General features: G+C 46.5%; 1 protein-coding gene across 1 annotated transcript in view; it reads left to right on the top strand.

Annotated features, from left to right (window-relative positions):
- BRME1 (break repair meiotic recombinase recruitment factor 1) overlaps positions 1–27,007 on the top strand; it is an 837,863-nt gene that overhangs the window by 339,187 nt on the left and 471,669 nt on the right. Inside the window, exon 6 of the mRNA XM_069652891.1 lies at positions 14,577–16,073. Coding sequence (XP_069508992.1) covers positions 14,577–16,073 — 1,497 coding nt within the window. The remainder of the gene's footprint in view (positions 1–14,576; positions 16,074–27,007) is intronic.

Genomic DNA, 27,007 nt, shown 5'->3' with positions numbered 1-27,007 from the left:
GGTTGGTGATAGAATGTGACCACTGCAAAATACTTTCAAAACCTTTTTTTTTCCTGCAGCCGAGATTTTCTTATTGATTGATTTAGCAAGATGCCATACGTCAAATTGATGTTTAATATGTGGGAACTGCTCTCTCATTGTCTTGGCAATTGAAACGTGTCTATCCGTGGCTATGAGGTCGATGTGCATCCCCCTCGATTGTAGATGTTCCACTGATTTTATAAATCCTAGTTTCTCCATGGCCACTGACGATGTACATTGTGTTACCTGCACGACCACCGAACTCACAATTTTCTTACTATCCATGTCCTGAAAGTGGTAGGTGCAGTACTTGGCAGAAAATCCAGGGCTATCGCACTGTCCATCGCCGGCTAGCCTTAATCGTTTGCCTTCGAATGTACTTGCTAGAGACAATTGTTCAATTTTCCAAGCATCACTAATGGCCGGAAACAGATAATCACGTTGGTATGTGTAGTACAGCACTTTAGAAATGAAATGGAGTCCCACAAACCGAAAGAAAGCCTCTAACTTTCTAAAACTGGAGCCACTAAAAAGTGATGCAGCTGCACAAAGTAGATTGCCTGCTGGCATTTTCCCCAGCATTGGTTGTGCAGACCATGAGAACCTATGATTTGATCTACAGGCGGCATTTATTTTGACGTTACTGCCTTTTATTTGACGAGTCACATTAATCAATGGCTTCCCACATACATTCCCTCTAATGGAACGCACACATTTCAGCATACTTATAATTTCCATCAAACAACTGTCGAATACAATGTATTTGCTCTCTTTCATTAGACTGTCATCCTGCGTCAACGTTGTTTCGGCCTTTGACGTTGTGGAGATTTCAACACATTGGAAAGTAATATCGCTGATATCAAGTTCTGATGCGTCTATGGATGCTGCGGCTGGTTCATTCACTGTCATTTCAACATCTATTACTTCAACATTGATGGGAGAACACAACATTGATCTGCAACTACTTCAGAGCTATCTTCAATACATTCAATAACATCTTCTTGTGGTGGTGCGGTCGCACTGTAGCTATGGTCCAATGCAACTTTGCTGTAGTCTCCAAACACAGTTAATTCATGTTCTGGCCATTGGACATGAGCATCTCGAGCCTGAACAGGCCTCACCTCATTTAATAGTTCCTCCATAGTGTACACGGTCTGGCAAGCTACATCTCTCATTCGCTTCACTGTCTGTGTGTGTATAGTTCTGACACCCACGGGTAACTGGAGGAGATATTGGAAAAGGGATGTTCAGTTTAAACACAAGATGGAGTGTAGTAGAATTGACTGGAAAAAAACATAAAATAGTCCCCACCACAAATTTTTTTTTAAAGTTATGAACTGTTTGTAACTAACCTTTTTTTGTTTTTTTTTCTTTGCAACTTTTTTGACTCGACCTTCAACATCTGCACGCTGTAGCTCCGATTCGTTTCCGCATGTCCTCCCTTCCTCTTGCGCTGCAAGGACTATATTTTCTGTATCCGCATAGACAGCACGGAATGAGCCTCCATCGTCTTCCTGAAACATAGTACTTTCATTACTATGTATCAAAATATTGTTAGCATAGAACACACGTGAGGACGAACACACAGGTACATCTCAATAGCCAAATACGATTTAAACATTGTGTGCAACAATCAAAGGACGAGTATTCGACCAGTGATGATCTATTTCGATGGAACTGTCAGTATCCATACCTCTGGCTCTGCATGGACTGCCATGAATGGTTGTATTGGAGAGGAGGCATCCGCATCTCCCTGAAACACAGTACTTGCATTAGTATGCTTTTCAATATTGGAAACACAACACACACTTGGGGTCGACGGCACAGGTACATATAAAGAGATAACCGCAAATGATGCATTGTCCAAAAGAATCAAGGAAAATCCAAATATGATCACATTTCATCGACTTATTTCAACGATTCCTTTACATCTGCATCATCTAAATGAGATGTTGTGATTGTGGTGGAAGCTCCGTCGTCTCTCTGAAACACAGCACTTGGATTAGTATGGTTTTCAATATTGGAAACCTAACACACACTTGGGGTCGAACGCACAGGTACATATAAAGAGATAACCGCGAAAGATGCATTGTCCAAAAGAATCAAGGAAAATCCAAATATGATCACATTTCATCGACTTATTTCAACGATTCCTTTACATCTGCATCATCTAAATGAGATGTTGTGATTGTGGTGGAAGCTCCGTCGTCTCCCTGAAACACAGCACTTGCGTTAATAGGGAAGAAAGTATAGCAAATGGAATCATGTTATATGATCACGCATGATGGAGCTGTCATTATCCATACCTCGTGCTGCTGAAGAATATCTATGGATGTTGCAAATGTAGTGCACACTTCCGAAAGCTGTTGCGCCGATTCGTATACTTGAATGTCAGGCTCTGCATCAAGTGCAGGGGTTGACGCTCCATCAAATGCCTGAAACATAGTACTTGCATTAGTGAGGATTACAATTGCAAAAACATAAAATACACTTGGGGTCGACAGCACAGGTACATATCAACGGCTAACCACGAATGAAACATTGTGTAGAACAATCAAACGACAAGAATTCCAGCTTTGATGATGACGCTCGATGGAGCTGTCAGTATCCATACCTCCTGCTGGTGAGGAACATCTAGAAACGTTGTAGATGTGGCGGACGCTTCAGCATCTCCCTGAAAGACAGTACTTGCATTAGTATGGATAACACTTATTATAACTGAAAACAAACACCAGTGGACGATAACTAAGGTGTATATTAATTGGAAAGCAGTAACCAAACATTCTGTAAAATAATTACACGATAGAATAAAACTATTACTTGACATGCATAAAACAAGTCTGTAGCGGATTAGCCTAGTAAGATTACCTGATACGCGCTAGAAGTGGTTGATAACTGCGACCACGTCAAGGATGTAGAATGTTCTTGCTTCAGATTCAAGGGATAGTCAAGAAGTTGTAAAGGTCAATTAATGATTGATAATGAAATGCCAATATTAAAAATAGCCATGTAAGCCGACAGAATACTTGAAAAATGCTCAATACAGCACAGTTCCCTGTCCCCATATATATACATTGCGTTTGTGGGTTATGAAATCGAAAAAGAATATATTGATAAATGTCATTATTCAAAAAAGTATACACTCATATCAATATCAAAATTATTACAAGGGATAGAACACCTACAATATCTATTAATCCATTCGGCTACACACTACCGCAAGGCCTAAAGCTAAATCCGGACACTTGACTCACCAGTGGCGGAATGTGGACGAATAGAGTGGGAATAGCGTTTTCGCGCAATTTCCGTGTCGTTCGCCGTTTATTCTTCTTTGTTACCCAGGAAGTTGTGTACATGTCCAAGGAAAAGTGCCGGCTGCAGATGCGGTATCGATCACCCCTCTTGTCCTCTAAGACTTGTTGGACTCTACTTTCCAGCTCATACAGTGGATATCCGTAATGTCTGACCCATTCTCTTATTCGATCAACAGTTTTCGGGAATACATGCATTGTAGTTCCTTCAGATTTCGCATGGGTCTTCGAAGGGCAACCGCTAATCGAACAAGCAGGCATTGTTGATGAATCTGAAAAGTGAATATCAACATTATTATACAATCTTCAAGAGTAAAGATTTGATACAAAAGTAAATGAATCATACAATGATCAATGCAAGGTTTGTTTTGGTCGCAGGAACTATACCAGTTCATTATGTGCTGCTTAGTATTTGCATAAGTTGCAGAAATGTATAATTGATGTGACTGAAATCTGAACATGTGACTCGTCCCTTGGATGTTCTGTCTTGCACTAGAAGGAAACATGCTAACATTATTGACTGGACCCCCGAAGGATGCAATTCAATCACAATAGTCACTGATGAAAATAAATAGATCTATTGATAGCATAGCAATGGAAACTGAAGTCAATACCAATGAGACCAATGAACATAGCACTATTTTGTACTCTACTGGAAAATAAATAGAAATTTAAAAATCTGCGAAATATAACCAGGATACATGGCCTTACCTTGACCAACAAACAGTTGGGTTCAGCAAGCAGAGCAGTATGTTGCGGGAGAATAGGTGGATGGCCACAGGTAGCGCACTGATGGGTATGCTCGAAGCGGTCGGTCACAGAGGTCACGGATAGCACGACGACAAGCAGATTAGCATAGATCTCAGTGGTTCCCAGGTAGCACGTTCAAGAGTTGACTTGCAAAGCACAAAGATGTTCTCATGAGACATATCGAGTGGTTTTTAAAGTATTAGAAACTGGGGTGTGTTTGTGAATGAATGACGTATGTATGTCGTGGTATTAGGGGGGCGGCCTGCCTCAGGGGAGGCCTGCCTGGAGACACGGGGTCTGAGGAGGCCATGTGACCGATGGCCCCTTGGTGTGGGACACCTTTTGAGGTGTACATGTAGTTTGGCACCTTGGCCTTTTGCGCCCCGGACAGCCCCCCATGCCAGCGCTCATCCCCGGGTGTGAACCGCCTTTGATAGAGGGGGGTGGGATGGATGGCCCTGGGGCGTGCAGATAAGGCACAGGAAGACTGCTGAATGGAGACACACTTATGTGGATTGCAGGGGGGCGGCCTGCCTCAAGGGAGGCCTGCCTGGAGACACGGGGTCTGAGGAGGCCATGTGACCGATGGCCCCTTGGCGTGGGACACCTTTTGAGGTGTACATGTAGTTTGGCACCTTGGCCTTTCGCGCCCTGGACAGCCCCCCATGCCAGCGCTCATCCCCGGGTGTGAACCGCCTTTGATAGAGGGGGGTGGGTTGGATGGCCCTGGGGCGTGCAGATAAGGCACAGGAAGACTGCTGAATGGAGACACACTTATGTGGATTGCAGGGGGGGGGGCTGCCTCAGGGGAGGCCTGCCTGGAGACACGGGGTCTGAGGAGGCCATGTGACCGATGGCACCTTGGCGTGGGACACCTTTTGAAGTGTACATGTAGTTTGGCACCTTGGCCGCTTGCACCCGTCACAGCCCCCCATGCCAGCGCGCATCCACCGGCGTGAACCGCCTTTATATCAATATACAGTATATCGCCTTTATATCAATGATAGTAATCGTTGCTTATCAATAACAAATGCCACATACCAGAGATTCTTGTGAGCACAGACCCACACTTCAACCGGTGTATTATAGTGGCCAAGACCCTAGGGCCTGTATAATCCAATGGTAATTGTTAGTATAGATATATGTGTGACTTTTATAGAGATATAACCTACTGAAAGACTTTGAACAAGTGTTATTTAGTGCATGCATTATCGAGAATATGTTATGTTAGCTTAGATAGATAGTGACCACCCTGCACAGGTGTCTGACGTCCATCCTTGAATGGAGACACACTTGATTCATTTAAAAAATCGAGACAAACGTTGTTAAAATATATGTGGTGTTTTATTTTGTATCTTATTTTCATGACACAAAAATACAAGACTTTAAAGATTATACAGGTCAGGTTGCAGCACAGCGAGAGAAAATCCCCTGTACTGACCGCTGTCACTCGGAAACGTTTCTCTAATGGCACGAACGGCACAGGCGGGTATCACTCTTCGATACCAAGCCTCCCGTGAAGCCACCATGTAAAGGAACGATAGGCCACCAGCCTGTACCACCTGTGAAAAGGAATGAAACAAACCGTTTTTAAATGACCCAGATAAGTTTAATAAACGTTTGTTGTCAATGACAATTCTTGTAACTAATGGCATTTTACACGGACAAATGCTATCTAGACAATGCACACTATTGAATGACTTACATGCGTTACAATGATATGTAGATGTAATTTTGGATATAGTAGAAGAACACATGCATTGTAGTTCCTTCAGATTTCGCATGGGTCTTCGAAGGGCAACCGCTAATCGAACAAGCAGGCATTGTTGATGAATCTGAAAAGTGAATATCAACATTATTATACAATCTTCAAGAGTAAAGATTTGATACAAAAGTAAATGAATCATACAATGATCAATGCAAGGTTTGTTTTGGTCGCAGGAACTATACCAGTTCATTATGTGCTGCTTAGTATTTGCATAAGTTGCAGAAATGTATAATTGATGTGACTGAAATCTGAACATGTGACTCGTCCCTTGGATGTTCTGTCTTGCACTAGAAGGAAACATGCTAACATTATTGACTGGACCCCCGAAGGATGCAATTCAATCACAATAGTCACTGATGAAAATAAATAGATCTATTGATAGCATAGCAATGGAAACTGAAGTCAATACCAATGAGACCAATGAACATAGCACTATTTTGTACTCTACTGGAAAATAAATAGAAATTTAAAAATCTGCGAAATATAACCAGGATACATGGCCTTACCTTGACCAACAAACAGTTGGGTTCAGCAAGCAGAGCAGTATGTTGCGGGAGAATAGGTGGATGGCCACAGGTGGCGCACTGATGGATATGCTCGAAGCGGTCGGTCACAGAGGTCACGGATAGCACGACGACAAGCAGATTAGCATAGATCTCAGTGGTTCCCAGGTAGCACGTTCAAGAGTTGACTTGCAAAGCACAAAGATGTTCTCATGAGACATATCGAGTGGTTTTTAAAGTATTAGAAACTGGGGTGTGTTTGTGAATGAATGACGTATGTATGTCGTGGTATTAGGGGGGCGGCCTGCCTCAGGGGAGGCCTGCCTGGAGACACGGGGTCTGAGGAGGCCATGTGACCGATGGCCCCTTGGTGTGGGACACCTTTTGAGGTGTACATGTAGTTTGGCACCTTGGCCTTTTGCGCCCCGGACAGCCCCCCATGCCAGCGCTCATCCCCGGGTGTGAACCGCCTTTGATAGAGGGGGGTGGGATGGATGGCCCTGGGGCGTGCAGATAAGGCACAGGAAGACTGCTGAATGGAGACACACTTATGTGGATTGCAGGGGGGCGGCCTGCCTCAGGGGAGGCCTGCCTGGAGACACGGGGTCTGAGGAGGCCATGTGACCGATGGCCCCTTGGCGTGGGACACCTTTTGAGGTGTACATGTAGTTTGGCACCTTGGCCTTTCGCGCCCCGGACAGCCCCCCATGCCAGCGCTCATCCCCGGGTGTGAACCGCCGTTGATAGAGGGGGGTGGGATGGATGGCCCTGGGGCGTGCAGATAAGGCACAGGAAGACTGCTGAATGGAGACACACTTATGTGGATTGCAGGGGGGCGGCCTGCCTCAAGGGAGGGCTGCCTGGAGACACGGGGTCTGAGGAGGCCATGTGACCGATGGCCCCTTGGCGTGGGACACCTTTTGAGGTGTACATGTAGTTTGGCACCTTGGCCTTTCGCGCCCTGGACAGCCCCCCATGCCAGCGCTCATCCCCGGGTGTGAACCGCCTTTGATAGAGGGGGGTGGGTTGGATGGCCCTGGGGCGTGCAGATAAGGCACAGGAAGACTGCTGAATGGAGACACACTTATGTGGATTGCAGGGGGGGGGGCTGCCTCAGGGGAGGCCTGCCTGGAGACACGGGGTCTGAGGAGGCCATGTGACCGATGGCACCTTGGCGTGGGACACCTTTTGAAGTGTACATGTAGTTTGGCACCTTGGCCGCTTGCACCCGTCACAGCCCCCCATGCCAGCGCGCATCCACCGGCGTGAACCGCCTTTATATCAATATACAGTATATCGCCTTTATATCAATGATAGTAATCGTTGCTTATCAATAACAAATGCCACATACCAGAGATTCTTGTGAGCACAGACCCACACTTCAACCGGTGTATTATAGTGGCCAAGACCCTAGGGCCTGTATAATCCAATGGTAATTGTTAGTATAGATATATGTGTGACTTTTATAGAGATATAACCTACTGAAAGACTTTGAACAAGTGTTATTTAGTGCATGCATTATCGAGAATATGTTATGTTAGCTTAGATAGATAGTGACCACCCTGCACAGGTGTCTGACGTCCATCCTTGAATGGAGACACACTTGATTCATTTAAAAAATCGAGACAAACGTTGTTAAAATATATGTGGTGTTTTATTTTGTATCTTATTTTCATGACACAAAAATACAAGACTTTAAAGATTATACAGGTCAGGTTGCAGCACAGCGAGAGAAAATCCCCTGTACTGACCGCTGTCACTCGGAAACGTTTCTCTAATGGCACGAACGGCACAGGCGGGTATCACTCTTCGATACCAAGCCTCCCGTGAAGCCACCATGTAAAGGAACGATAGGCCACCAGCCTGTACCACCTGTGAAAAGGAATGAAACAAACCGTTTTTAAATGACCCAGATAAGTTTAATAAACGTTTGTTGTCAATGACAATTCTTGTAACTAATGGCATTTTACACGGACAAATGCTATCTAGACAATGCACACTATTGAATGACTTACATGCGTTACAATGATATGTAGATGTAATTTTGGATATAGTAGAAGAACATGAAATAGGAGTGGCATGACAAGCAGAGTATACTTACTCGTTACTCGGATTACGAGGACGAACAGTTGCTCGAAGTTCGTGCATAAGCACCATCATTATTCTCAACACGGCCCGTGTGAGGCAGGCTGCCCTGAAGTCTGGCAGCTCGGTGATGCATTGCGGTCGTGGCTCGCCTTCCGAAATGTAGGCCAGGCATCCCGAGTTTTCTCGGCAGCAGCAGTTCTCGTCCTCAGTTGGCATTAGCTCGCACCGATTGCATGTGCACCAGGTGGAGACGCCGTCCATTCGACTAGGCCCAGGCTCTTCATCTGTTGATTCGTCCTGCCAACTGCCGTCCGAATCCCCATCGTTTTCGCGTGCTTCCCTTTCCAGTAGTTCCTCCTCGGTATACTCGGGCTCGTACATGTAGGGCATTATTGTAGCCATTGTGTGTTAAACAAACTAAAATAATTTATAGCGGTGGTACTGATATCTGTTCACACGGGCTACAAGCGGCGAAGGTAGCTGACCAGAGCACTGAAACGAGTCACAGAATACTCAAAGTAACACAGAGAGAGGAATGGAATCGAAAATCTGCTGCTGTGTTGTGAAACGGTCTGTTTATACTTATTGAGGAGAGAGGCGTCCTGCCATTTCCATGGCGACACGTCATTAGCTGAAGCGCAGCGAATGTTGACACAAGACGTGCTTTGGCGTTGGTAAATGGGCGGTACGAGTCTGCTGATGACAGGCTCAGGGGCGGGGGAATTGATTTAGTGCCGCAAAAGCAGGTCCGCCAGGGCGGCTCCCTGGTGCTTGTTTTCGCTTGTGTTTAATGGACGAAAACTCGGGTAAGGTCCATAGGAAAGTTTTCTAAAATCGAGCCACTTAGGCTTAAAAAAACATGGCCGACCCGTTGGGACAATAACAATTTTTACTAGACCATGCCTTTAAGCTTAGAGAACTCATCACTGGGCTATTATTTAAATAGTGAGGTATTTGTTACTATTTAATACTTTGGCACTGTATTCACCTTTCTGGAGAATTTTAGACCATATACCATGTGGTATCCTTGTACCTCTTATAGTATGTGTTATTGGAATGTTCACACAACTAAAATGGAATAAGCTTCTCTCTAAACCTACATTTCGACCACTGTTTCTGATTTTGCACGTTTTAGAAAAATGTAATAGTATTTTTTCAATAAAAGAGGAGAGGTGGGCGTGAGGGGTAGTAGTGAAGAAGTAAGGAACACGGTTGAGTGCTTTTCTGTGGAGTGACTGCTTCAGAATCCAGACAGGAGTAGGTCACTAAGTCCATGCATTTCCACGTAGAGGCTCTCCTAGCAGTTGCTTTCTGAGCTTGCTCACCTTACAATAAGCTTCTAGGTACTATCTATGCAGCTGTAGTGCCCCTCCCACAGACTGAAACTCTGTGCCTTTGGGAGGCTGAGCCTGTGCATTGCAGGTCACAATGCTGATTTACATTGACTTGAGTTTTATGACTTGGTTGAAGGAAATGCGTGTAAAGCTGCACATTTTTGTTCCCCGACTGCACGTGTTGTGCTGCCTCCTGTGGCGGATCAGAAGAAGGACACAGAAACTTTGTGAACATGATTCACAAACTTGTATTAAAGTAAAGAATAAAGTTTAACTTTCCCTATCTCTATGGGTGGTCCCTGCCTATATTTCTAACTAATGGCTCTTCTGTCAGTCGTGAATGTTCAAAGGTAAGACTGTAGTCCAAAACTATCCTAACTGACCCTACCACTACGAAAACTAACCTATATCCAGAGAATGTCTCCCTCCACCTACTTTAGTTCCCAGTACTTTATTACCAATTTGTAGGTTTATTTATTGATCTGAAAATCTCTCATTTCTTCTTAAATTCTTTAATTCTTCGATTGCTTTTTGTACTTTTCCCTTCTTCTTGGCATCCCTTTTGTTGTTTTTTTCCAAGCTGTGGAATTTTGGTTATCAGTTCCAGCGTATCCTAGGAGGATACTACTATTCTTAAAATATTTCTCTCTGCAGGAATTACAATTCAGCTTGTTTTACTCTGCTTGCTTATTTACTTGGTTCAGTAGTATGTTTCCTTTTCTCTATTGTATTACAATGGTATTTCTCTCTCTTTTATCATAACAAATTAGGTCCCACTGATTTCTCACAATGTAATTTCTCTCTCCAGTATCCCAACAGCTTAATTACATCTGTTTAAAGGATAAGCATGTCTCATAATGTCGACTGGGATGAGTGGTTTGTGTGATAGAATTATCCTTTTTTTTCAATCTCCTGCTGTTCCCTGTTACCTTCTACGATTAAAGGGAATGCCCTTGGGGGGCATGCTCCACTGCGACCTCTTCACTGGCTCTGAGAGTGGTCGCATTGCCTTCATTTGCATGCTTCTCCTTGTGGTCTCTTTTTCCAATATTGTGTTCTGGGGACCGTCTGTCACTACCTTCTTCTCAGTTTCTTTCTTGCTTATCTCTCGTTTATGGACTTGCCCTGCTGCTTTCACATACCGGTATAGTGCCGCGTCTCTGGCGTCCCAGTCTCTCTTGTTGGGCTCTTGCTTTCTCGTGCCGGGGGCTAAGCCATAGCTAAGCCGTGGCTTTGGCGTTTCAGCTTGCTTGAGCAGGCGAGTTCGAAACTCGCTAGTCTCCTCACTGGTGTGTACTCCTCTAGCCTGCGTATGTGTTTCCCTCTCTCTCCAGGGTACGTTATTTGATATACTCTTCTCAGTGCGTTACATATTTGGATTTAAAGGGAGGTGTTCATTTCCAATAAGATAATGATACCTCTGAGGAGTTTCTTTGTCCCAGTCTTAATATACAAAGGCCTTCTGGTACTGTAGAGCCTGTCATCTAGGCCATAGCGCGCCCAGCTGTAGGGAGTTCCTCACGCGAACAGGAATCCTTGTCCTCTAAGGGGGAGTATCTCCTGGTGAGGTCCCTTTTGGCTCTACCCTTAGGGAGGTTGTTGCAGAGTGGTCTCACCTCCCTAGCCTCACAGGAAGAGGAGGCTCCCTCCTCCTCGCTGACATACCAGACAGATGTTCTGGCAGTGTGATGTCACAGCCTCCTGACTTACGCTTATGCATCTGTGCTCCAGAAATATTGATTGATATTGATTGATATTTTTTTTCTATCGCACTCGTACATAAGTGTTTCAGAGAGCGACAAGGCAAGGGAGGGGAACGGGAGAACAAAACAGTGATCTTACTAGGCCCAGTGACATTGAGAACGCACAAGTGCATGGGAGAGGGGGGAGGGGAAAAGTGCATGGAAGGGGGAGAAGTGGAAAGTGCGAAGCAGAGGAGAAACAGATAACTAACAATAAATAAATAATAAAGGCAACAAACAGTGGTAATGCAGCCAGCAATTTGCAAGTGCTAGGCTTAAGGCAGCAGACAGGGTAGGTCTGATAAGTGCAGGAAGAAAAAGGGGGGGCTGTATGGGTATAGATATAGACCCCAGTGCAAGGGGTGGCCCGGAGGCAATGCGGGAGGGTGGCAGGGTGAGCAGGTACCTGGGCCCAAAGGACAGAGGGTGGCCAGGTGCACAGTGCCAAGAGAGAACAGATCAACATAGGAGAGGGGGAGCGAAGGCAGAAGAAAAGAGGAAGGTCTTGAGGTGCTTCCGGAACCGGAGATGGTTCTCCTCAAGTTGTAGAGTGGCAGGGAAGCTGTTCCAGAGGGAGGCCCCAGCCGAAGACAGAGATCGACCCAAAGGCAAGATCCTCGTGCACCAATATGCCTTTAGGTTCCGCTCCTCCATGAACAAATGTGATGCGTGACATGTATGAGTGTTGTTTCCTTGAGTGCAGATACACAAGATGTGATGATGCATGTGCTTGTTTTCTGCAACAATCGGAGAGCGTGCAGATTTTTGATGTGATGCATTGATATGTGTCCATATATTGCTGCCCATGGGATAGGGTGCATAAGCTAGTTGCCATGGCTTGAGCTTGTTTATTATTATCCATAGTTGGCCATCTCCTAGCTTATTCTTCACACTGAATCTGTTGGTTGTCTTCATGATCATCAGTCTGGCTTCAGAGCTGCTAGAAGCACGGAAACTGCTCTCCTCAACATGCGTGAAGACCTGCTCTCCAACCTTGATTCCAACACCCCCTGTGTCCTCATCTTACTTGATTTCTCCTCTTTGACATGGTCAACCATGCCATCCTGCTTAACCGCCTCCGTGATAACCTGGGTATCACCGGTCAAGTCCTAGCAGGGCTGACCTCGTTCCTCTCTGATCGACCTTCCCAGGTTCCCAGGTTCAACTTGGGTCCTTTCTCTCCACTATCTCTACATCTACCTGTGGTGTTCGCAAGGGGTCTAACCTCTCTCCCTGGCTGTTCAACCAATGCCTGGCACTTCTTGCCCACCGCATTTCCACACTCTGCCCCAACTTCCAGTGCTATGGGGAGGACACTCAGCTCATTTTCAGGCTACCTTCAGCCACCTCTTCACGCTCTCTCATCTCCGACTGTCTGTCCGCCATCCAGGAATGGTGTGCCGCCAATGATCTCTGTCTTAATGCCAGTCAGACCGAGATTCTCCTCATCGGCACAACCCACTCCCTCCTTTCCTGTCACTCTCTGGCCGGCCTCTCTTGGCCCTCTTCCTGCTCCCACCTGTGAGGCTAAAAACTTTGGGGTCATCTTCGACTCCACACTCTCCTTCTCTCCTCACATCTCCGATGTCTCTAAGAGATCACACTACCAGCTTCACCTCCTCAGAGGTATTCTTCCTTTCCTCTCCTTCCCCCAGAAGCTCACTGTCTCCAGAGCTCTGGTTCTCTTTAGGCTGGACTATTGCAACAGCCTCTTTCTAAATCTGCCTTCTTCTACTCTCCGCCCTCTGCAGCTCATCCAGAACAGGACTGCAAGACTTGTCCTTGGCCTCAAGTCCAGGGATTGTATCTCTCCAGGACTGAAATCTCTGCATTGGCTCCCAGTGGCTGCAAGGATTAGGTTCAAAACCCTCTGCATTGTCCACAAGGCCTTCTGGGGTAGGGGGCCTCAATACCTTCAACTATCTCTTCCTAAATAGCTTCCTTCCCGAGCTCTTCGTCATCCGCCTCCAACTCCCTCAGGGTCAGTCGCTTCTCCAAGCAACGAGTTGATGGTAGATCTCTTTCTTCGGCTGGGGTCTCCCTCTGGACCAGCCTCACCCCCTCCCTGAAACTCGAGGAGAATCCTCTCTGGTTCCGGAAGCACCTCAGAACCTTTCTCTTTGATTCTACTTTTTCTCCTCCTCTCCCCAGCTGACTTCCTGACTGAAACTGAAATTCTACTGGTTACCTGGCCACCCTCTGTTTCCGGGCCCAGGACCCCTCCCCCACCAGTTGCACACCTGCACTGCCCTCCTGACAACCCCTGCACTTGGGGACTGTTTTCTGTATCCCTACAGTCCTACTACCAGCACTTGATACCTGATGTCTGCACTTACCCCTGCACTTGCCACCAGCTGGCCTTACTTTGTTATTTATTCTATAATGCCATGTTCTGCACTGTCCCCTCCCCCTTCCCCCTCCACCTTCCCATGCACTTAAGCGATCTAAATGACACCTGGTTTAGTAGGATCGTTGTCTTTCTTCCCTCTGTTCCCCCTCTCTTGCCTCGTCGCGCCTTGAAACACTTGTGTATAGGCGTGTTATAAATGCCATATCATATCATATCCATGGTATAGTAGAGTCCTGACGATGTATGTGCTTGCTTGGTGCCACAGTAAGAACAATATTTTGCTTGGTGTGCTGATGATGTGTGTTCTTAGATATTGTTGTCTGTGGGTCTATTTGCAGAAGCTATAGTAGTTGCCATGGTGATGCATGTGCAGTAGTCCATGGGAGAGAATGTAGAAATTAATTGGCCTGCTAAATGTTTGCTTATTTATCGCAGCACACACAGAAGAATCCAGAGTCCTGGGAGTGCCCAGATGATGCATGGGCTTGGTTACTGCTACTGATGGGAGAGAGGACAGAGAGAGGACAGAGTCATGGAACCCTAATTATGTGTGTGATTTGTATGCTGCCTATGAGCGGAAGTTCAGAAACTTGGTGCTCTGATGATGTTTGGTTTGGTTTTCTGCCATGATAATGCAAGGGCTTGTTTTCTGCCATTCATGGATGATTGCACTGAGGTTTAATGCCATGATTATATGCTTTATTCACAGATGAGACCTCAACATCGTTTGACTACAGAGGAGCCCAGCAGGTCATGTGAAGCACAGGAAATCACAGGAGTCCAGTCACACACCCACATTATTACAGAAGCACAGGCGACTGGCACAAGGGAGAAAGAACCCCGGGTGAATGTGCAGGTTCAAGAACATAGCATGGACGACCTGGTAGAAAATGCCCAGGAGGCACCATTTGACAGTGACAGAACAATCAACAGAATTGGTCCTGATGTCTCTAAGGTTAACAACGTTGCATATAGATTATGCGATTTGGTGCTAGTGACAGAGCCCAGCATCTCCGTGGTTCCCTTGGCACCCCCTTCTTCAGATTGTGGCCAAGATATGGCAGCAGAAGAGCAGTTGTTCGGGGACACCTGTGAAAATCTCAAAAGTAGCCAAGGGGAGAGAATGTCTTCCTGCTCTGGGTGCCTGCCAGAATCTGCCACTCTTCCCATCCATGCTAACCTAGGGATATCCTCTTTTGGCACAGCTGCCCTAACAGAAGAACCTTTGTGTGGTGGCAAGGGACAGAGCAGATGCTCTAACAGGTTGGATGTAACGCAAGGGCCAAAGAAGTTAGAGGTCAGCAGTGAATCTGGAGATGCAGATGTGGAGGCATTTCTTCACAAGAGTGAACTGAAAGGCCACCCTCTTAACATTGAGGTCTGCTCTAATAGCATGCAAGGCAGCACATCGTACCTAAGCGGAGAAGCCCATGCCGGTTCTGGGAAGGAGTCTTTAGACTGTACGCTTTTCTATCTGGTGATGCCAGAAGAGATTCCTAAGCTTTCACAACTGTTTACAAGCAGTCAAGCAGAATGCCACTCTGGCTCCCAAGCAAGTGCACCTGCTCTCTCTTACAGCAACGCCATAGACTCAGTTTCATCTGCAGTGGGACATGTTGCAAGTGACGTTGGAGAGAAAAAGGACATGTCTAATAGCACAGAAGTATCCATGTTTCTATCTTGCTCCAGTCCAGAGACAGTAAAGCAAGTCAGTACAGAGGCACAGGTGAGGGAAAGCAGCACTAGTAAGGCAGGACTCAGGCCTGACAAGGCACCGCTTGCCGGGTATGAATCTTCTCAGAAGGCACTGATACAGAATCTGGCCAATCCACGGGCCTCTCATAAGACAGGTGCTGCAATGAATGAACATTGTTCATCGGTTCCAGAGACCCTACTACTGGATTGTGAGTCTACACTGCTGATCATGCAAGAAGATTCTGACTTAAATAAACGGAGGCCTGGCCAAGTGGATGACTTGGCAAGTGTAACTTACACTGACCCACGTGCTGTGACATCTCCTGTTGTTGGGTTCCATGTAGGGGGTTTACCCGCTTCTACATTTGTGTCTAGCAATGATTCACCTATCCCTGCAGCCCAGCCCCACTCATCTGATCTAGATTTACAGAGTCAGGACTCCAACTACCAGCCCAAGGTCCAGAAAATGGGTATCCAGAAAGAGGACAATTTTGAACCGGCCATCCCTCCGGTAAGTGACAGTGTAATTGTTTCTACCTTTGTGTCAGGCAATTATTTGCCTATTCCTGCCGCCCAGCCCCACTCACATGACCTAGATTTCCAGAGCCAGGACTCCGTACCAGCCCATGGTCCAGAAAATGGGTATCCAGAAAGAGGACAATCTGGAAATGGCCATCCCGTGTGGCAGTGTAATAGTAGTTTAGCTGAGTTATTGGGCTGGCTATTGGCTGTCAATAATGTTTGACAATGTGTTACTCTTTCTCTCTCTCTCTGGCTATCAAGTGGTAAACCTCAACCCTCATTAGTCTCTCAACACCACTCCTATACTTTGACTCCCTCTTTCTCGTGAGTATGGGGTCTTACTAGGTCTCAATCTCTTTGTTTTGTCAGTCTCTGGATGAAATATTGAAATGGACATCACAGCCTGGTGTACCTTGTTCTTCTAAAGAAATCTTGTAATTTTCTTTGTTCTCAGATATGCTCTAACATTGGCTTTCAAAATCATTCTTATATTTTTCCATAGGGTGTGTTTATAGATGACAGAGGCAATCCCTGGTTGGGGTGCCTTTACAATATGCAATGGTTGTAGACCAACAATACACCAGGTCATGAGGGGTATTAAAACAGGACATACTTAAGGTACAGTGACATGGGAACAGTCAAAAATAGGATATACATCCAGTGTCTAAAACCATATTCTCGAGTGTGTACAATATATTAGGATATCTACAATTGTGAATGACATTATTGGGCAAGGATGGCTGAACGTCAGATTGGGTGGGGTAAAGAGGTAGTCTACTCTCCCTTGCCGGCTTCCACTGATAGCTTTGATGGCTGGGAGAGAGCCTTCCAGTGAAGGGAGAAGAAGCAGGAGATGGCACAAGAGTGGTGGGGGATTTAACGGCTGTGTACAAAGGAAATGTACGATCTGACCGAAAAAAAGGTCTGACCGTACAAAAAGTCCAAAAAATGCTAGCACCAAAGGTTTGAACAACAAAAGTTTGAATCTTTGGTGGTAGCATTGTAGGTAAGTAAAAAAAAAAAAAGACTGCGGGGGCTTCGGCAGTGTCCCCCCAACACCCAGCTCACTATACTTTAGAGTATAGTGAGCCAGGGTTGCGGGGCAAACCTCTGCAGCTCCCGAAGAAAAAAAAAAGAAAAGGACCCTGCAGCGCCGGTTTCTGATCACGGAAGTGAAAGGGAACTGGCGCTGCAGGGACTCAGCATGTAAAAAAGGTAAGTAGGGTTTGTTTATGTTGGGGGTGTGGGTGGGGGGTGTGTCGTGGGTGTGGGTGCGGGTGTGGGTATGTAGGGGTTTTCAACGTGTGTTCGCTTGGGAAATGTACAAACCTTTTGTGGTTCGTACATTTCAGATGCAAACTTTTTGGCCGCTGGAAAATCAACCGCGGTCAGATCACGTAGATCTGTGTACAACGGTAGATCACATAGATTAAAAGGTATTGGTGGTGAGCCCACTGACGGATGTGGAGACAAGTAGTAGGAATTTAAAGAGAGCAATTTTGAATGGAAAGCCATCCTGCATGGCGTGGCTAATTTTCTGTTGGAACGGGGGGTGGTTCTGCGTAGGCTATAAAGGGTGGTATGTGGGAAAGTTGAGACCTTTCTTAGAGGGGGGATGTTAGGAGAAAGCTCCCAGGTAGGCAGGAGGGCTACTAGGAGTTTGCGAACCCAGATCTCATGGACAGCCTAACTCCTTCCCTTCCCAAAATGCACGCAGGCCTAGACAGACAGCAAGTTCAACCTGTGGTTTATTACAGCCAAAAACCAATAGGGATAAGGCAAGGATGAGCTCCTGGAACTTCTTAACAATCTCTGGCTCGCAGGCTAGTTTTTTTGTGATATGGCGTCATCAGGACATCACAACCTGGGCCCTTCTCCAGCAAACCTATCGGGCCAAATGATTGGACGTCGGGTGGTAGTTCCTCTATAGCAACCCCTATAGGCGTTAGTTAAACAGCTCTCCCATGTCAGGTGTCAGGCCTGGCCAGTTCCAGTATTGTTGATACTAAACAATGTTGCAGTGTGAGGGCCTGATCATTGGTTTGTCCCCATCGCTACCCACCCCTAGGGTCCTGGACTGTGATTGGTTAGAGCTGTCACCCCCAGGCCTAGGACCCAAGTCCGTTCTCAGCTCGGAGTGTACCTTTTCAAGGTAATAAGAACAACTATGTGTCTGCATTGTAACGTGTGTGCACCACCAATGCCTGTGAGAGCGCTCGTTCTCATCATGCGACACTCGGATGCTTGTGTAACGACTTTGTTGCAACTTCTTTCTGACACGTGAGACCGTCCTTCTTTCCCAACTGCTAGTTTCGGTTCATCATCGGCTCGGCCGGTCACATGTTTGGAGCTCTACAGCTCTGACTGAGTCTGTAATATGAGTATTTAATCGCCCTTGCAGCCGGTGTACTGTAGTTCAGGGAATGGAATGTCACTCGTTTCTTGTGGCCTTGGCAGCAGCCCTGTCTCACACGGTTCTTCCTTCACTGATTTGAATTCAGCTCAGCTCCGCCTTAACTGAGACTGTTGTGGCATTCTGTAAATTTCCTAAGCTACAACATGGCTTCAACATCATGCTATTCTATAGTCTCCATAGGTTAGTTGTTCAGGGTTCTGTCAGGTCTCTCAGGTGCTCCTGCAGCCCCATAGGTTAATTCGCATGTAAGCATCTGCAAGCCTGCTCAGGATCTCTTGCTTCTTGCGGTTTCTGTGTTGTTGCGGTCAAGCTTATGACAAAATAATAAACGTGCAGACAGTATGTATGTGTATCCGTCCTCTATTTTATAGAACTGTACGCATATGTTCTTCGTGTATTTAGGTGTGTAAATGTGTGTCCCGATGTGCGGATGGCACGTGTGCTTCTGTCTAACGCTGCTATGTCATGGTGTCTCTAACGACATTGCAGTACAGCCTTTTGTTGTTTTTAGTCGAGGCTGTCATTGAAGTGTCCTTAATGGTATTCAGAGGCTCCTCATTCACCTTGGGCAACGTTGGTACTGCTCCTGAGCTATAGGGCTGACTGAGTGGGTACCTAAGGACGTATTTGTCTATTAGGGGAGCCGTGGGAATTGGCCCGATCTGGTACAATCGATCATGGTTCCTTCTGTTCTTGTTCCCGTGCCGTGTGTTTAGTGGGTCGGGGTACAGGGGTCGGTTTTCGACCCTCCATCTTCAGTCTCCGCTCTGGTCGATTTGTCGACCACATCTCGAAAGAACCACTCATCTTCTTTTAGTCGCCAGATTTTTGTTACTCCTCCAAGTCCAAAATAGTTTGCATTATCATCAAAGGACCAGAACTTGTAGCAGCACACTTCCTCTGGGTTGCACCAAACCCACTTCCCTTCATACTTTCTCGGGTCACAGGGATTTTCCCATTTTGTCCCTGCAGGAACAAGCCACAGATTGCGATTTTCTCCCTTATTCTGTCTCTCTCCCTCACAATGTCATCCATTGATCCTCCGATGTTCCCGCCCATTAGGATCTACATCCCTATTGCCTCCTACCCTGTTTTCTTGCATCGTGCAATGTATATCTTCACTTCACACACTGATGCCGCTCCCAGTACCAGTGCTCCAGCTATCACTTTCAGTTCATCCGACAGCCAGGATGGCATCCACGACCATAGGTAAGCCAACCAACTTTTCTCTTTCCCTGTCCCACGTGCTTCCTCTTCCATCTTTGCATGCATTTTTGCCAACTGCGTAACTGCATCTGAGAGAGTTCCGTTGTCCTTGTTGTTAGCGAGTATGAATGTGCAGCGTGAACTTCCGATCTTTGTGCAAACTCCTCCTTCCATCGCTGTGAGGAGGTCCAGAACGTATCTGTTCTGGAGCGCCACCAACCTTATTGCTCTGAGTGACATTAAATCTATTTACTGTTGAGTTAATCGTTACCATCAGCTCCCAGCGGGTGATTTGTAACCATTTGGCGTTTGTATACTTTTGCACCCCTGGTATCAATGAGGCGAAGAACATCTGTGTCCTACTGAATAGTCTGTGCTGTGTTGGTACTTTGTCCAGTGCTGCTTCTGATTTGCCTGAGAAGTAATTCCCACCTCTCTTCACTCTGCTAAATCCACCTTGCTCATCAGCCTTCTCTACCTTGACAGACGGTGCTATTTCTAGTGACCTCTTCTTCCTCCTGTTATTTTCCATTTTTGGGAATTCGTCAAGCGTCACTTCCTTCGTTGGCACTACCAGTGAGGGCAGGTTCATGTGTACCAGGGCGCATACTCCTTTCCAATTCAGTGGCAGTTTTTCATATGCTTTCATATGCTTTAGTCCCGCATACCCAATAATGGTCCATGAATACTGCTGTTCCTGCTCCCATTCCCAGAATAATCTTGATCGTCTTGCATCCCACGTTCACACCAACTTCTTCATCGCCCTTCTGCTGATAGCACAAGGCTGGTATCTTCAGGGTAATTATTGGCATGGGTCCAGCTTCATTTTCTATCCATGTCACCAACTTTGCAATCCGGTCCCATTCCTTCAGGCACTTGCCATTTTCTTCCTCACTTTCCTCACTATTGAATTGGCTAGGGTCAGCGCCTTGCTTCCCACCACTCCATCTTCCCAGCCATCATTAGTGTATACAAGCCCGTAGAGCAATATCGTTGGTAGCTCCCAGCATCCTGGCTCTCCTCCTACCTCCTTTACTCTTGTCCATGGACACGGTAGTTCCTTCAGCGTGATGGTCCTTGTCTGCCTTTTCTCTGGTCTATCAGTAACATACTGTAACCCCTCTTGCAGCTGCCAATAATTATTCACCATGGCTAGTATTTTGATATAATTATCTTAAATATGGGAATGTTCCCTTGGACATCCATTTCAATGTCGCTGTCCTCCCTTGGAATGATTCTTGTGTCTGCAACATAGCGAGGTACATCAGACACTGTGCTTTGGCTGCAGGTATTTTGGTTGCGACGAATGTTCGAGTGGCACTTATGGCATATGGGAGTAATGAGCAGACATAACAGCTCTCCCCGGTGGTATCCCTAACATGATGTTTGTGACCTGTGCTGTGTAACTTGTGAATCACTTTCATTCACACGCAAGTGCTATTTCTGCTGCTTTGCAATAGTCTGGTATTCAAAACCGTTCTCTGCACTGCTTTTGCTTTTACGCGGGCGTTGCTCACTCACTTAACGCTTGCTATCAACACACGAGCGGCGACAGAGTGCCCTGGGGTCACTGACAGCTTGTGAACTCACCATGTAAGATGTGCGTCTCTGTTCCCTCGCCGCTTACAGGACTGCTGCTGTGGCTCCTCGCGACCTGGCATACTGCTTAGTTTAGTCCACCTTCGCCCGTGCCACTTCCAAGCTCCTCTTGCTCCTGAGGCCCTTTGGTGCACGCCAGCCACCGGAGACAGCCTCCTACACGCTTACCACTGTGCACTCTCTGAAGAACAGGTCTTCAAGACACACAGCTGATATCTGCCAAGCAGTGGTCCCGGTGTATTCTCTCTTCTCCAGCTTCTGCCTGGGCTGCCAGCACGAACCATGCGGCTTCTGGCTTCCTCTTCTCTGCACCAACAATGCCAACTCTATAGTTTGCACCGGAGGGGGCCTTTTAAGCCTCTCTGTCTCCCTCAGGTTGGGGTCATCTGAGTTAATGAACTGCCCACTCCTACACCATTGTACCTCTTCAGCCCTCTTCGTCGTCCCACTACCTAGGGAATTATGGGACTTGAAGTCCCTAAAGGCAAAATGTGGTGTTCTTATATCTGCTGTTTTTTAACCCCAGTTTGTTCCTTATAACATTCTTTAAAGGAACACTATAAGGATTAGTCATTAGTCTTGATTGAAAAAGGAAAGGCAATTCTTTTACGCTGGTGTTATTCATACATTTACTTTCACTACACTTTTGCGTGTTAGGGAGGTTTTCAGCTTTACAGGTCTCTCAAATTTTAGAAGGGTTTTGATTCCTCCGAAGACCGGAGAGTGTACGATTGGTTTCACCTCTATTTATATATGAATCATGTGGATTGACAAGATGGTTATTAAAACAAGACATTACATACTTTGGTATTGCAGAGCAATCCTCCCTAGAGGAAGGCAAATACTGTGTCTCATCCCACAGATTCCTCCCACTCCCCTCAGCCTTTTCTTCTCCAAGGTGATCCTCCCGCAGAACACCACCCTCAAGGTCAGGATCAGGAAGCATCTGCCTTTCCCTGGCCACCTGGTAGGAGACTTTAGGCAGGGAATTAGTGAGGAGTCTGTAGGATTCATCACACTTCCTTCTGGTTGGGCTTTGGCAGTTAGTGACCATAGGGAAGATCTTCTTCTTAGCCTGGCCATCACTAGGCCTTTTTATATATTTAGAGAGTTAGTTAGGCAGACCCTTACTGTTGGGGGAGCCTACTTCTTCCCCTGGTCGTCACTAAACCTTTCAAGTTAGTTTCGCATTGATGGAGGAGTAGGGTTCTCTTCCTCCCATCTTCTTATCCAACTCTTTACAGTTCCACAAGATGCAGGAAATAGATTTCTTGAGTGATGTCTAAGGCTCTCTTTTCGTACTCCAAATGATGGTTGTGGTATGGCCAGAGAATATCTTTCTCCTCCCCTAATCTTCTCTTGTCTCTTGTAAAAAGGGTATGCCTCTTTCTCTTTTCTCAGTACCACTCCTGCACTTGTTGGGAAACGGGGTCCCAAACCATTTCCTCAGATTTATTATTTCTGATGCTTGTGAATCTGCTTAGAATCACATGCTGTGCATATAGTCCGACATCTAGTGGTAATCACAGAGTATCGCATCTTGTCTTTCGAGGAACGAAAGGAGACTTCAACATGGGCGTGCTTGTAACACTATACATAACGTGACGTGTAGTGTACCCAAAATCACTCACGCGTCGAGGTCCCTCAGATTGTTTTTTTCAACCCAGCTAACTGGTCGCCTTATGCGGAGCTCGTAAAATTGCTAACTAATTTCTTTGTCCACGACCTCCGGTCGTTTTATATATTCGTCCCCTTCATCGACGACTTCCTGACTACCACCGCCGAAGACTGCGGAAGATAACTCCTGACTTCGATGGCTGGTGCTCCGGTTACGCTGTCGACTGCATTGACTTGGCCCGCCGGCCAGGCCTACAAAATAGGGAGAGTGGGGTCCAGGGCTCTATTTCTTTTTAAGAATGCATTTCCTTCTCCCCTCTCTGTTCCCCTCTGGTTTTGCTGTCACTATAAACCTGAGCTATGGACAGGACACCTTTTAAAGTTTTGCCCTTCTTGTAAAGGCAAGTACCCCTGGAAGAACACGCAGCGGAGGTGCAATAAGTGTCTCCCTCGATCACCATGGGGCGCCCTGTCGGTCTTGCCAGCTCTTGCGTCCTAAGACGATCAAACACCGGCGAGTTAAATGGTGGGCGGCCTACGCCATGATGCAGGTCGAGGGTAGCTCCCCTGCGCTGCAGGCACGGAGAGTGATGCAGAACTTAGTGACAGCCGTGGCTCCGACAGGGATGCCATCAACCTATCTTCGGATGCGGCCATGGTCCGAGTCGTACATCCCCAGCCCCGGCAGGCAGACTGAAGGTTATGCTATGGGGAGTGTACATCCCGGGCACAGGGACGCACACACTACTCACAAAGGTAAACACACAACACTCGAACCGCCTCAACGGATTCATCGGGACGGTCAAAGGTGCCAACGGGTATGCCGATTTCTTCAATGGAACCCGCCCTGCAACCGGGCATTCCACTGACAAGGGCGTCTGCACCAAAATTCATAAGGCAGTCGAGACGCCTCTTAAGAGTGTGCCGACTCAGAATGTTCTGTCAACGGCGAAAGCTACGCGAAGCCACTAGAACAGTCGAAACCCTGCCCAGACACGCCGAACATCAGCGAAAGCCTTGCGAAGATCGTATTGCTGGCTAATAGGCCAAGGACAGGTCGAAAGACACACAACGAGAGAGGCAAGAAGACTATTCTGAAGGTCCCCAGCCCCTGACTAAGACCCTCTGTGATACATTTTGACGGTCTAAACACTCTGATCCCAAGAGGAGCCCTTCCCCCCTCCAGGCCCCTCTGGCTCATCCTTATGGTAATGGTATGGTAATGTTTATTTGTATAGCGCCTATACACAGGCAAGTGTTTCAATGCGCTCAAGGAGGGAAGGAACACAGGGAAAAACAACAGTTCTCCAGCTTGGGGTCTGGCATGGATTCACATGCTCATGAATATTCCCTGTCGTCAGGCTGGGAATCCTCGGTAAAGAAAAAATCAGTATCTAAATCTTTTGCAGTGTTCCCTAAGGGAACTGCACAGGTTTCTGCCTAACACTGGTGTACAGCGGTGGGCTCTGTATTGAGTATACATTTTAGAGTGCTTTAGGATACCTTAGTACAACTAACCACAAAGCTTAGCACTGAAAAAGTAATCTTTCGAACATGTCAACTATGGAAAATTATAGTCAAGAGTCCCTTGCTACAAAAACTGCTGATTGTTTAAGAGTTCTCTGTAAGCATAAGAACCTCCTGACTAAAGGCAAGAAAATGGAATTGATAGAAAGGTTGTTAGCTAACCAAAGTCTGGATGATGGTTCAGAGGAACCTACCATTCCAGAAAATGTAGATAACAGTATAGAGATTGATGTTGATCAAAATGTTGATAATCTTGAGGAAGAATCAGAAGAGGAGGGTGAGGCTGCTGTGACTGTCCCCCCTAGGCCTCTGTCTGCTCTACCTGCTGTACCTACTGGGCCTTTGCCAAGTCCCACACTTAGTCCTCAATATCTTGAATTAGAGAAAATGAAACTTGAACTAGAGTTCAAGCGACTGAATACTCAGGCTGAACAGAGACACCAGGAACTGAATCAAGAACTAAGGCTAAGGGAAATGGAGCTCAAGCATGAGCTAGAAATGAAGAAATTATCTGTTGAAAATGCTTCTCTCTCTGGCTCCTCTAGAAGTTCCAGTCCTAAAAGACCCCGGATGCCTAAAGAATTGGTTGGTATGTATGAGCCTAAGTTGGATGTGTTGGATTGGTTGTCTCTGTTTGAATATAATCATGGGCTCCAGAACATCACAGGAAATGACTTACTCACCTGGTTGTTCTCTAGGCTTCCCCCTGTTGCAACTGATGTGGTAATGGAGTTGGGGGAAGAGGATAGGAATGAGTATGAATGTGTGAAATTAGCTCTGATAGCTAGATTTGGGAAGACCCCTTCCCAGTATCTTAAGAGGTTTAGGACCCTCAAAAAGCATGATGGTACCCCTTGGGCTACCTGGGTGAGTGAGTGTTTGAAAAACTTAGAGGGATGGATTAAAGGTTACAAGGTGAACACTTATGAAGGCATGAAAAATCTTTTTATGTTGGAGTCAATTTATGATGCCTGCTCTCCTGAGCTCAGACAGCACTTGGCTGATTCAAAGGAATTAGATTCCAGAAGACTAGCTAAGGCTGCTGACTTGTGGGTTGCCAACAGGGCCACTCACAAGGATTCAGGGGTCACTCAGAAAAAGGATGAGGGAAAGCAACCACCTAAAGTGAATCTAGAGAATTCTAATACCTTCCATACCAAAGAGGGCTACAAACAACAAAATAACCAGGGTAAGCCCCAGGGTAAAACGAATCAGGCCAGTGTACCTTCTGGTCAACAACCAGAAGGAGGGCAGAACAAGCCACCCTTTCAGAGAGTATTTGGACAGTGCTATATCTGTAAGGCTACTGACCATATCAAAGGGGATCCCAGATGCAAGGCTAAACCTGCAGGGATCAGCACAGTCTCCTTAGCCTTCACTCCTGAGGATGAAGTACAGATGGCTAGTGCCCACTTTGAACTCTTTTCTGAAGAACCCTTGGGTCTTCAAGCAGCTGTAAACTTAGAGCCTATGGGTCTGGTTAGTCCCCAGAATAGGGTTGTGTATAACTCCCTACCTGTTAACTCTAAGGTGTATTATGTGGACAGTGTTCTTGTCAATGGCCAGGATACTCCTGCCAGGAGAGACACTGGGGCCAGCAGAACAGTAGTGGATGAAAGCTTCTTTCAACCTGAGGATGTGGCAAAAGCACCCAAAGGTCCCACTAAGATGTCTGGAGGCCCTGTCCAAATGGTTCCTATTCTACAAGCCCTCATTCAGTGTAACAGCATGACAGTGAGGATCCCTGTCAGTGTTCAGGCTGAGGTGCCTGGGAAGGTCCTGTTGGGGAATGACTTGAGAACTCTAGGAGTAGTGTCACATACCCCCAGGCCTCCCAGTATGGAGACCCAGAACTTAACCAAATTGGCTAGAGAGGCCACCTTAAGGTACCACTCTAAGCCTGTGGGAACCTCTACTGAGACCCCCAGTACAAGCCCTGGTGTTAGTAAGTTGACCTCTAACTCAGGCACATTTCAGGCTAGTACATTAGGGAAATGGGAGCCCCAACCAAGCTCCATCATTGTTTCCCCAGTTTCAGAGTCTGTGACCCCCCCTGCTTCTGAGGAAGAGGAGGATAGACCTACTGGACCCTTACCTAGGCCTGAGAGAACTGGTAATTCTCAATGCTGGTGGAAAACCAGGAAAGAAAAGTCTAAGGCCAAAAACCTTCAGACTGTTGGACCTTCTACTGAAGACTCCAACTCAAATCCTAGTATTAGGGGGGAAACTCCTAAAGTAGGTAAGGTTAGATCTAAGAGGAAGGGGAAGCAGGTACATTGCCTAACCCTAACCCCTCCAACCAAGAGGCCTAAGACCCCACCTGCTCCCACAAGAGAGGTGGTGAGGAACCTTGGAGGCCCCTCTAGATCTAAGGGAATCCTTTATAGGACCCCTTGAAAAAGCCTAACACAGGTTCAGAAGTTGTAACAACTTCCGAGGGACTGGTCAACCAGATCCCCTATAACTTTAAAAAGACTGATGTTGCTCAAAGGGTTTGTAGGTCATATAGCTTACAAAGGAAAACCTTTGATTTGACCATAGGACATAGGTCAAGGTGT

Source organism: Ambystoma mexicanum, chromosome 3q (assembly GCF_040938575.1).
Source record: "Ambystoma mexicanum isolate Mex_15411 chromosome 3q, UKY_AmexF1_1, whole genome shotgun sequence".
Lineage (NCBI taxonomy): Eukaryota > Metazoa > Chordata > Amphibia > Caudata > Ambystomatidae > Ambystoma > Ambystoma mexicanum.
Note: the sequence above shows the minus strand (reverse complement) of the source record. Positions and strands in the feature narration are given on the sequence as shown.